We start from the raw sequence: 12,930 nt of genomic DNA on the forward strand, positions 1-12,930 counted from the left end.
ACTTTGTATACCACCTGTTAGGATTCATTAAACTTCAAATATACGCAGCACAAGCGTTAACTGAGCCTCTCCTAATGGAAGGCACCGCCGAGGTGGATTGCTCTTGCGGTCTCTGCTGAAACAGCAGAGAGGACAGCAGACCAGGGCTTTTCCAAGGATCTAATTAAAAGGGAAAGTAGCAAAAGCTTCACAGGACCCCACTAGCCTGCCATCTATAATGCATGTGATTACTGCTCTTGGCTTCAGCAGGAAACCTGACAGAAGAAACTAATAAAGAGAGACGATGGGGAGCTTGGGACAAAGCAAAGCCCGCAAGATATTTCTGAAGGTACAAATCCCAAGAAACCCTTTTATGTTGTTCACAATATGGCAAACATTTGATTTTTTTTTCCACCGTGAAAATAACTTTTGCCAACTTAGAGGCAAAATGATATCAAAGCTGACATTTCATCAGAGTGTTGTTGGACAAAAGTTGCTTTTTCAAATGAACAGTGAAGGGATTTTCCTAAGCAAACAAAAACACATACTGATCATTAAACAAATAAAGATTTTTCTTAACTGCGCAACGAGAACTGCGAAAGCAGGGGGAATAGACCAGGTCTACACACATACAGAGCGAGGCTGTCAAGGATATTAGCTAGTGCGAGTTAGTGTTTTCTTTATGCACACTAGGGGCTACTTGGAGGGGCAGAAAGAAGGTAGCGAGTGAGGTCATGAGAAGAAGTCATATACACAGTACAATAATTCAAGAGCATGAGGTGTTTGCCGGCAGCTATTAATGAACCCCTTAGGTCTGGTAGTTGCCTTTGGTGTAGCGGTTGTTGGCACAAATGTAGGAGGTCAAGTCAAGTGCAGTCACATGTGTAGGTCGCCAAAATCCTAAGGCAGAGGTCTCCAAACTTTTTAATGCCGCGCCCCCCCCCCCAGTTGAAAAATAAAAATCATTGGGCCCCCCTTCAGAATTTTTCACAATTGTTTTATAAAGATGGCAATGTTTAAATATGTCTAGACTTATTTAAATATTGCAGTTAAGTACTGTTACCTTTTTAAAAATGTAATAACATGCTTTTGCTTAAAACGAAGCCCTGTTATTTGCATAATGCTTCTTTTGGGCAGAGCCCAGCACCCCCCCCGGGATCACTTGTGGCCCCCCTGGGGGGGCCCGCCCCCCAGTTTGAAGACCTCTGTCCTAAGGTATCCAGGAGCCATGTGCGACCGCAGGAAGCCACACCCTGGCATTATGGTAATAAACTTGTCTGGGTTTGCTTGTATTCCTGTTTAGAGGGGATGTGGCCTAGCAGTTTGGGCTGGGCACGTTCTGTTGGATAATGGAGCAGGACCAAGACTGCTTTCAATGTGGCTGCTGCCAGTCTGGTATAGTGCAGTGAGCATAAAACCATGTCCGTGATATAAGTTTTCTTATTAATCTTCGATGTATTTTTTGGGGGGTTAATTCAATGCCAGTATTAAAGTGGCACACGAAGGGCTGGAAACTAAATCAGTGGACTTTGTGTGTACTATGTATAATTTTTTAATTCAAACTTGTGTTCTACTAAAGACAGGAAGTACAGTAAAGTAAGTTTGCTAAGTGTATGCAAAAGCGGTATAACCTGTCCCAGATCTCTCTGCTTCACCTCAGGCTTCAGTGCAGCCACGACTACCCTGCAACATCATTTGAACAAACCTCTTAATCTCACACACAACAGCAAAATTACTCCAGCTAACCAGACAAGAAGCTGAGTAGCAGCGTGCTTGTCCCCCCAGAAGGCGCTCTGGGGTCTCATGAGGGCTATAAATGTGATACACAAATGCTAAATTCTATCGTAAACAATTAGATATCTGCAATATATAAGAATTTAGTTTTTACAGTATCATCAAGTATATCTGACATGGATCCAATAGATGTCTCCAGAATAAGGGAGATCTGTTTTTACACTTCCATTTAAATGTTGAATGCCTTAGGTCATTTTGCTCTTCTCTCATTACATCCCTAATTAGCAAACTGCACACGTGCTCATGCACACACACATTTATCATGGATGATAGAAACACAAAAAATTCAAAAGTGCCTAGAAGCAAAATACATGTTTGACACACTGTCACAAACGTAAACTTTTTTTTGTCGAAACAATGACTGAAGTTCTATCAAATGGGGCCTTCTATTTGGGTATGCGTTTGCATCCACAAGACATTCTGGAGTTGTTACATGCTATGATAACGTACTGTGGTCACAAGGGACAACACAAATTCAGTCTATGGGTTTTTGTGACACTAGGGCTCATTCACAAAACTTTTTCTGGATGAGGCGTGACATTCTCCTGAAAATTAAATAATGAAATCAGAGTCAAAGTTAATTATAGGCAAATCCTTGTGAATGGAACCACTTAGAATGTTTGACTATTCTCCTAAAACCATGAACAGGAACTATCTTACAAAGAGGATAGTATTGTTTTCGGGAGATCGCTTGCTCCAATCTTCTAATCCCAACCTTTTGACTAAAGTTCATGATTAGTATCTCTGAGTATTGGGTGCAATATGTTGGTGACTTTGCCATGTTGATGATTAAAAATAACTGATACTGTACTCAGCTCATATTTGAGAGTGTGGATATGCCCTCTGCTCATTTTGCCGTCCACATAGGCCAGTTAAACGCAAATATCACCTTTCCTAGTAATGATGCAAATGTAGCACTACAATGATGCGCGCTAGGACCACTCACTCTGACAAGAGAAGAAACAAATTTATTAATCCATTCAAACACAACCCAGCTCAGTGATATGAATACAGTTTCAGAGCAAACATAAGTGCTCAACTTGGCCTGTCCAGTGGCATCTCTAACCAGACAAGGACAAGGGTCATGCATCATTCACTTTAAGGGCTCTGACTATTTGCCTGCTTTTTAGAAAGGCCAGCTCTGCCCTGGGATGATCACATGGCAATATAAAACTTAGAAAAGCATCAGTAAGTTAGTTAACCTGCAATCCATGTCCGTTATTGCTGCCTCTCAAACATGCCAAAGTTACAGACCAAAAGCATTCCCAGAAGGTTTAAAAAGTTTCGTTGATGTTAATGACTTGCAAAAACAGATTAAAATCTCTTATTGGTTGATACAGCCTGGGTAAGCAAACAAATGCTTTTGCCAGTTTTCAGGCTGTCACTGGAATGCCTTAAGTAAAACCAACAAAGGAACTCTAGCATTTGCAATGACATACTGTATAATTGGCAAGTCACAGACTGTAGTTGCGAACATCATTAAAACAAGCATTAGCAAAGCCAATAGGTCTCACCTTTGCAACCTACAGGCCTTGCCCATGGTATTTAGTAGTGTTGTACAGCATTCTCGACAACAGTGGAAAGACACAAGTAATGAGGCCATAATGAAGGGAAGGGTAAAAAAAAAAAACGAAGGAAGGAAAGCCCACACAAGCTAACAAATAAAAATCAAGCAAATGAAAGTGACAATTAGGGCAACCAATGGTAAGCAATAGGAGGGTACAAGTACGTTTATTAGTTGCAATAGGTATTTTTGCAAAGCGGTTGTAGACAAGACCTACAAATTAATTTACTATTTCAAACTAATATACCTTTTAAAATGCAAGATAAAGTAAATGGATTTAACCCACAGTCAAATGCCTGTTATCAAATGCAATTTGTATCCCTCTTAAATATGAAACAGTTCAGAGGCCTAAAATATCGGCACACCCATCTATATTGCCCTAAGGACAGGCAGTGCAAATTAGAGACTATAACAGGTATGGCCCATGCTTTAGGGCAGAAGGGCCATGCCCCCCCCCCACCTCCCACCTTTTGCCCCTCTTGAAGAGTGCTGGTCAGGCTGAACAAAGGTCAGCCTGACAGACACTCTCTTCATGTTCAGGTCAGGCAGCCAGGAGCTAGACATGCACGATCTGCGCAGGCTCCTGTCTGCCTGAGCTGAACTTTGCTGAGCTGATGAGATCACAGGTCCTATGGGCGTGAACTCCTCGGCTCAGCAAATGTGCCCTGAGGCCCTCCCCTGGGTGAAGAGAGAAGCGCCACCCATTGACTTCGATCTGGGCGCTTCAGGTTTAAGTCCTGAAGCACCCAGGGCGAGTGTCAATCAGTGACACCTTGTCACAGAGTGGGGTGGAATCAGCAGTCTCACTGACCCCATCCCACTCAGTGACGAAGTTGGGACTGCTGCCTTCCCTCATTGGTTGACCTAAGGTCAGCCAGACAGGGAAGGCAGCAGTCCCAACCCTGCTGGGACCTCCGAGGCTGAAGGTAAGTGTGTGTCATCTTTTTAAATGAATGTTTGGTGCGTGCGTGTATGTTTGAATGTTGATGAGTGTTGTTAATGGATGTGCGTGTGTGCGTGTGTGAAAGAATGAATGCAAATGTGCTTCCTGCCCAAACCCCTCCCTACTAAAACTGCCGGCCGCCACTGGACTACAAGCCACTTGTGGAACAGCACATGACACACTTACGAGGTCAAATGATCAGCGTGCATAGAGTTTTGCTCTATAACTTTGAAAAATATGCACGTTTGTTATTTTAGAGTGGGGCAAAAGGGCTACCTGATTACTTCAGAATAAAACTGACCACACTCAATTCCTTTGTGAATCAGACCCGCTTTTCACTTCACTTGTACGGTGCACAATCTCCAATTAATACCAACATGTAAGCAACCATAGGAAGCGGGGCTAAAGAATGATTTCCAAAAATGTTCAAGGACTTGTTCTGTACTTGTATGAAATTGTCTTTTAAATGCTGTCAATATTGTGTTCCAGTCGCAAAACAGGAATATAGAAAAAAAGGTTCAGCCATCAAATTAACGGAAGGGATGGAAAGTTTGAGGGATTATAAGAATCTCAAAACATATGCCATTTTTTATTTGGAGAAAAAGTCGATATATGTGATTTCATTACCATCTGGTATATAAATAGATCATTTAAGGAGTAACTGAGGAAATCAATTTACGGAAAGTATAACAGAGTGAATAGATTGATATCCAAGGAGGCTAAAGTAAAGTTTTTTCCTTCTTTCAACTTGGTAATACTAAGTTTTAAGTAATGAAATGAATCTAGACTCTGCAGTCCTCTCTCTGTTTTGTGTTTCAATTATACCTAAAGCAAGCAGGCAAGCGAGGCCAGTCACTTGTGACTGCAACACTCCGTCTACAGACTTAACCCACTTCCAAAGCTGCAGTTCCCAAGACTGCTTTAATTAATTCGCCCTAGTTATTTTTATTGCCCTAAACATCAAGTGAAGCAATTTATTTTTTTCCGAGGGCATAGAAATAAAAATGGGGGTGATGGGAAGGATTATTTATCTAATTTCATATGGGCTACAAAATTCAGGCAATTATCAATCTGTAATTTAGTTTCACTCACCCCCTTTCACTCTTAATAAAATGGAGTGGGGGTTCGTGACTAGAATTCCACAGTGCCTATGTTAACTAAGAGCACATGCAAGAACACTGGTCGATTTTAGAGGTGTGGAAGGCTATTTCACACTGGTAATGCTTTGAACACTACTGATTTTGCCAATCATGAACTTTTCATTGACTCCTGGTTAAAGGTCACATTCGCCTGTGTGACGCTTTTCTAGACACTGCAAGATAATTCTCATTTATTAATGAGGCTCAGAACACACAAAGATCTGGATTACATAAATGTTCGGTGTAGCAGAACAGTACAGGTTCACATATGAGCATGTCGTTTTGAACCTGGCTGGATAGAAAAATGAAAAATTAACAAAAGAGTGGGATTACGAAACTGCCACAGACTTGTTAAATTCTGGTTAAGCTTCCAAGCGCAGTTGCAATATATTTGTATTTATAAATTAGGAGTAATGGCGGGTGGTTAGCTTCCAAGTTTCTAACAATAATAATTCTGCTTGTGTGAAATAATTAATTGGGAGTCTGGAATCAAAGCAGTGTTCAAGATCTTACTTAGACTTTAAAAAGATGAAAGATCAAAGTCTGTGTAATGCCGGGACTGGTGGAAAACTTAGGAATGCGTGCATCAGGCTAATTAGAACTCTTTCTTTGGTCCCACTTCACTATTTTGTCTACTGTAATACAGAAGACATAAGATTCACTGTAGAGGTATTTCATACTTTAAAGGGATCATACCTGAGCACATATCTAGGTAACCCAGACAGACATCCGCCCCATTAGGAGGAATGTCAAGCCAGGTGGTTTTATTATCAACTCACAACAGTGTCTTCGTTTTGGTGTACAACAATCATTGAGGATTTGATTTATATATTAAATCCAGAAATGGGCTGTGTGAAGGGGTTTGTGAGGAGAAGATCATTAATAAAATAACCACTCATTTGTAGATATTTGAAGGAAAAAAACTTTTTGGAAAGAGTAAATTATTTTTTTAATTGGCTGCAGCCTTAAAATTAACTTCTTGCAAAGAGATCTGTGGCCTGTTCCTAGTTGTGGGCTGGGCAGCAGAGTGGACCAATGTGGGGCCTGCAAATACCACCTCCCAAGGGTGGGACCCACAAGCGCGGGAGGCCGCAAATTCACAAAAATTAAACATGGATATTGGTCGGCGATATTCGAAGCTGCCAGTAAGGTAAGAGTACAGTGGAAGCCTGCAAGGCCAAAAGTGGAGTGCAGGACGGCACTCCCAACAAGATCGAACTTGTAACATTGTCCCCTGGAGAAGCTGATTGTCGTCACCATTATCGTCTGCCAAATACACTGAGCGGAGAAGGAACTCCCTCCTCTCCAAACTGTGAAGAACAAAGAACACTGCATACCGTGACCTACGTGGCAGAAGGACCAGTGTACCTGCAATGAGCCCTGCATGGAAGCTTGTCACAAGGGGCTTCGAAAATGGCAGACATGGCACCAGGGGCAGCGAAGAGGATTGCAGGAGCATCACGGGCAGCTGCAACTCCGTGAGCGCACCTAGCCCACCTTACAGGTGTCTGCAGCCAGAACAGCGGGTTCATGAAGGGGTTTAAATCTCAGGAAGATGGTCACTTTAATTTAGCGGGCAGTGGTGTGTAAACGAGCGCACTGCCTACTCTGAGCCTGGGATTCGTTTAAATTAGTGGTAGCAGGCAGCGGCGTGTGAAGGAGCGCGCTGCCTTGCCTGTATGTAGCATCGTAACGCTGGCCAGCGGTGTAACAAGGAGTGCGCTGCCTGTGAAGATATCTCTCCCTTGTTGCCGGCTGGGCGGGCAGCGGTGTGGAGAAGAGAACGCTGCCCATGTGTAGCTTCGTAAAGTCAGGCAGTGGTGTACCAAGGAATGCACTGCCCGTGAAGATCTCCCAAAGATCTCCCTCTCCCCTATCTACCTGTGGGGAGCTCACAGGAGCGTTGCCTACCTCGCCAGGGCGAACCGAGGACTGGCAGCCCACACCTCGTACACTACAAGACAGCCTCCACCTTAAAGGACCAGGTAAAGCCGCAACCTGGCACTATCAGGGATCAACCAGCACCAAACTGTCAGGGCTGCCTGCAGCGAAGGGAACACTCAGCCTGGGAGCACTAATTGTAACTAAGGACCCTCCTCTTCTTTGTTGCCTGGACAAGATTGAATGAAAAGAAGCTCAAGGCTAGAAAGGCGAAAAGGAGATGACACAACTGGCAGTAGGCGAGGCCAGAAAGAGACCATGGAAACCGGCAAAGGGCTTGAAGAAAGAGCACACAGGAAGCCCATGAGGTTTTGCGATCGGGACCACAACACAACGGCAAGGGCCGGAAGGCATCGCCCGCCCTCCCGCTCACGTTAGCAGACGGCACTGCGGAGATGGAGCAGCTCTGGGAAAAAGTGAGACAGGCCACTAACCAACATGGACACCAGTGGTTGCTGGACCAGGTATTAGGCCCCAGGGGCAGATTGGAGCACAGAAAGATGTCTGGACCTCGCAGTAGAGGGAAATCAAGCAGCAGCCCTGAAGGGTTCCATCAAAGACGACAACGGTCTAAGATAGCGGAGGGGTGAGTCCAGTAGTGGCGGGAGCTCAAGGGGCATTGTCCTGAAGGCAAAGAGATGGCTGGGAAGTTACAAGAAAAAATAGCACAGAAGCACCAGAAACAGCATGAGCTCAGGAGACACCACCTAGGGGGCATGGAGCCAGGTCAGTGGCCCTCTGCAGGTGCCGACTCCCATGGCTTGTCTCGGAGAGTGAGGAGGGACAAAGCAGGCACGTGCAGCCATCTTGGCGGTGCCCGTAATGGATCGAGCAGGATGAAGGGACACTCCCTCACTGGCAGATCGTAAAACATGCAGCAGGGAGCATGGGGCTCAGGTGCAGGAAGGGGGTGCACAGCCAGGGAACTCAGACGCTAGCCCATCCACACTGGTTGACCTTCTAGCATGGTATGGCCAATTATGGCACTCAAATTGGGGTGGTCATCTCAGTGAGCTCAGTGCCAGAGCATGCACTAGGGCAAGCGCAACACTTACACTCACGCCTATTTCACCCAGCATGGTGGCCAAAGCAAGGGGCGGGAGGTCTGGGTCACCTAACCCCCCCCTCACAAAACCCCAACATTACAGTGGAAATCCCACTATTACTGGCCAGGACTCCCACAAGGCCCAGGTCACAGTAGCAAATCACCTACACCTACCGCCATTGTTGGAATCTTATGGTGAATATGGAGGCCACATCTTGCCTTGCAGCACCTAATTCGTCTAACCTGAAATCAATGGAGTACTGTTAGTTTAGTTGCTTGTCTTTTTAAAAATTTACAGAATATTCTTTAGTGTTTTGAGTTCGACTGTTGTTTACTGTAGGTGTTGTAGTGGCAATGAGATGGAATTAAAGTTCCCATCTAGGCTGGCCAATCAAGGAAAGCACCTTCATGTCACAGTTCTTGGGCAGGACCGATCAGCTTATTGTATTATTTTGTGGCATTCGTATGGTGCTTAGTACTCCTAGGTTGAGCACTGATGTTTATGCACTTACCTACATGGACAGCAAGCCATAATCAGCCACCGAACTACAGTTGCATACTGGCACTGACAATCAGTGGTGGTGATAAGTTGTAAACATTATTTGTACGCATCGGGCTTTCCCTGTTGTGCAAGAAGCATCTTCTTGGTGGTAGGCTTATACTGTATACACATTGGTAGGACTCAGTCAGCATTTTGCTGAATGCAGTAGTTTGAAGTCTAGAGTGCTGCATTTCAGATACAGATTGGGTGGAATACATCACTGGATATTGAAGCGCCGCTGGCCAAAATATGTATTTTCGGAATAGCTTTGAAATTATGACCCAGAGTCAGCTCTTTCATGCCCCCATTGCCCACAGCACAGGCACACTGGTCTCAATCTGTTTAATCCCAACATTCAGAGGTTATGGAGTGTTTCTTTAACATATAATACATTAGCTAAGTTTACGGTAAAAAATATTTGTGACCCCATCCCATTTCTCTTAGGCGAGGTCCTTTTGCTATAAACAAACGCTGATGGATGTTGCATGACTCACACAAACAATAAATTAAAGGAAATGGTATTTAAGACAATTTGTTCAAATTATGCAAGGTCATCAGTTCTAGCCCATCTATAGCGCAGAACTGGCCCTACTGAGGACCTCTTAAAAGACGGGGTCTGTTGCTGGGTTCAGTGGCTATTGGACTGATGGACACTTGGTGTCGTCGTCTTCCACACCATCAACCTCCCGAATTGATATGTGAGGCTTTATTAAGGCCACCTGGTTCACCCAGGTAGCTACAGCAGGGGGTTGGGCCACGGTGAACTGAAGTTAACTTTAGTTATACTCGACGTAAAGACTGAGCTGCAGTGCAATTTACTTTGACCTAAATGCGAGAAACCACAAGCTATTCCTCGACCATGGCGTGGCAGTAACTGAGGCAGGGTGATTCTGGCTTGACAGATTTTTTACATGTTATGGCTTGGTAACATATTATATCTGAGCGGGCACCGACGGGGCATGGGTGAGTTCTGCTTTAGGGATGCATCCATATGCAAGCAAGAAAGGGCACCGAATAGGGTGTCTCTGATAATACTGGGGGAATTGTGGCCCCATACATTGGGCAAGAAGTGTTTCCGTGGTGCAGCAGCAGACTGACGAGGGTGATAGTTCAATGATAAGAAAGTCAGAACCAGATGGATAGCTCGCCCCACTGATTCCCAGCTAGGAGCATTGCCATTGTTGGCCATTTGATGAAAAGAAAGGGAACGGGAGAAGTAGTTCAAGTGAAGTCAGTTTGAGACTGCCAGGCTCGACGATTGCGGAAGGGTTACATTGCTCATGGGAGATTAGGATGGCTGGGTTGGCAGTTAGCGATTGTCTTAGCCGATTATCACCTGGACGTTTGTGGTACCAGTCCTTGGGTGGCCTGACGGCTGGGACACTTGTGGCGGCGGAGGGGGTAGTTACAAAGCAGATAAGACAAGTGCAGCCCAGGCATGGCCGGAAATGGCCTCACATTTCACACACTGGTAAACGGTATACCCTTATCTGGGGCAGGAAGGGACATGTTTCTACTAAATACAGTGGGCGCTGGAACTGCTTGGTTTCCCATAGGGAGCTGCATGTGGTCAGCAAATCACAGGCAGCATGGCGGAAGCAAAAAAAAACACAGACAGTCCGAAGCACAGTAGCCTAAAAGAACTGCTCAAACAATGTCCTTGGGATGCCTAACAGCCGGGGCATATAGCCTAAGAGCAGTCCTTCTCAAACAATGTCCTTGGGATGCCTAACAGCAGGGGCATATAGCCTAAGAGCAGTCCTTCTCAAACAATGTCCTTGGGATGCCAAACAGCCGGGGCATATAGCCTAAGAGCAGTCCTTCTCAAACAATGTCCTTGGGATGCCAAACAGCCGGGGCATATAGCCTAAGAGCAGTCCTTCTCAAACAATGTCCTTGGGATGCCTAACAGCCGGGGCATATAGCCTAAGAGCAGTCCTTCTCAAACAATGTCCTTGGGATGCCTAACAGCCGGGGCATATAGCCTAAGAGCAGTCCTTCTCAAACAATGTCCTTGGGATGCCTAACAGCAGGGGCATATAGCCTAAGAGCAGTGCTTCTCAAACAATGTCCTTGGGATGCCAAACAGCCAGGGCATATAGCCTAAGAGCAGTGCTTCTCAAACAATGTCCTTGGGATGCCTAACAGCCGGGGCATATAGCCTAAGAGCAGTCCTTCTCAAACAATGTCCTTGGGATGCCTAACAGCCGGGGCATATAGCCTAAGAGCAGTCCTTCTCAAACAATGTCCTTGGGATGCCTAACAGCAGGGGCATATAGCCTAAGAGCAGTCCTTCTCAAACAATGTCCTTGGGATGCCTAACAGCAGGGGCATATAGCCTAAGAGCAGTCCTTCTCAAACAATGTCCTTGGGATGCCTAACAGCAGGGGCATATAGCCTAAGAGCAGTGCTTCTCAAACAATGTCCTTGGGATGCCAAACAGCAGGGGCATATAGCCTAAGAGCAGTCCTTCTCAAACAATGTCCTTGGGATGCCAAACAGCCAGGGCATATAGCCTAAGAGCAGTCCTTCTCAAACAATGTCCTTGGGATGTCTTGCGGCAGGGGCATAAGGGAGCAGGCAGGGACCCACAAAGGGTCAGCAGCGGGCAGACATCGCACTTGCAGCCTGGGCATGGACAGGGGGCTGCCCACCAAGACCCAAATGCTGGGTACCTGACCAATGGGGCCACTGTCGAGGAGGCTGTGCATAAACACTGGCTAGAAGCAATATTGATAAACAAACCCAAAATGACAATCAGGAAGGCCGAGAAACAAATAGTTCATACACAGAATGTGTTTATGATCATTAGTTGTGATGTTTTGTTAGATACCATGTAATGTATAATGTAATAAAACTGTGGTCGCTAATAGTCCGGCAAAATCCTCCCTCTTTGTTGAGAGAGAGAGGGGGAAGGAAAAAAAGGCTGTGGAGTACGTTGACAAGAGAATGGCCGAGAGGGGTTCGCGGTCTCTCGCACGTCTGGGAGGGGTTAGGGATGGGGCTGACAGAGCATAATATAAGCATCATGAAGTATGGCTGTTAGCCAACAATGGTTCATGGCACTGATGACATGTGAATGTCGGGGACGCCTTGAACACCTCATTATTTCAGCCTTTGCACGAAAAAAGAAATAACGTGTCTTGAATTACACTTGCTTAGGCAAGCATGGGTTTCCAAATTTGAATCGTAGATTGTGGAGTCAATTCTCAAAATATCCAAAAAAAGAGCTCTCAAAGGCTGGTTTGAGATAGGAGCATTAATTGTTTACCCACGAAGGAACAACAACAACACAACCACCACTTTGGAATATCTCATCCTATTGCAGAGTTTTTCCTCTTGAAGTTCACCTTTTGTGAGAAATTGTCGCAAAACTCAGAAGTTTAAAGAAAAATAACTGTAACTTGTAACTTTTTTGTCAAGTTTTCACAAAACTTTGCAGTGGCTGCAATAAAAAAAAAAACTTTGAACTTTACACACCCCTCATTCTTTTAAGGAACAAAATACAATTTATGCTATGCTTACCACTCACAGCCCCGGAGAATGCGCGGACCCCACGGATACGAAGAGCAATTCACTGTGTACCATTCTGAAAACAGTTCGAGCCTACCTTGCTGTCCTTGTCCTGTTTGGCGGTTGCAGAATTTGCAGCAGATAAAGAATTTTCCAGAGAGGCAGGTGGCCCTCTCCAACTTGTCTCTCCATCGAAAGAAGATGTTGAAACGCTGGAGGAGTTCATGGACGATGCCGCGCTCCCTCGGTTGATATTCGCCGCTGCAACCAAGTAGGCAGCAGATGTGGAGAGCTGAGGTTGTGGTTGCTGGGAAGAGCCTGAATGATGGGCAGCGGCGGAGGATGCCGCAATGAGGCAAGTGGAGGCCTGCGCCTGAATTGGCGTCACCGCCGCAGTTGGCCGCTCTTGGCTGTGTATGGCAGCTACACAGGAGATTAGGAAGGAAAAAGAAACACAGAAAGATGCAGTTA

At 45.3% G+C, this 12,930-nt stretch overlaps 1 protein-coding gene across 2 annotated transcripts in view; it reads right to left on the reverse strand.

Annotated features, from left to right (window-relative positions):
• Nucleotides 1-12,930, reverse strand: part of SH3RF1 (SH3 domain containing ring finger 1) — a 286,988-nt gene that overhangs the window by 19,299 nt on the left and 254,759 nt on the right. For both annotated transcript variants that reach the window (XM_069244137.1, XM_069244129.1), the window contains one exon: nucleotides 12,557-12,882. In XM_069244137.1, coding sequence (XP_069100238.1) covers nucleotides 12,557-12,882 — 326 coding nt within the window. The remainder of the gene's footprint in view (nucleotides 1-12,556; nucleotides 12,883-12,930) is intronic.

Source organism: Pleurodeles waltl, chromosome 1_2 (genome assembly GCF_031143425.1).
Source record: "Pleurodeles waltl isolate 20211129_DDA chromosome 1_2, aPleWal1.hap1.20221129, whole genome shotgun sequence".
Lineage (NCBI taxonomy): Eukaryota > Metazoa > Chordata > Amphibia > Caudata > Salamandridae > Pleurodeles > Pleurodeles waltl.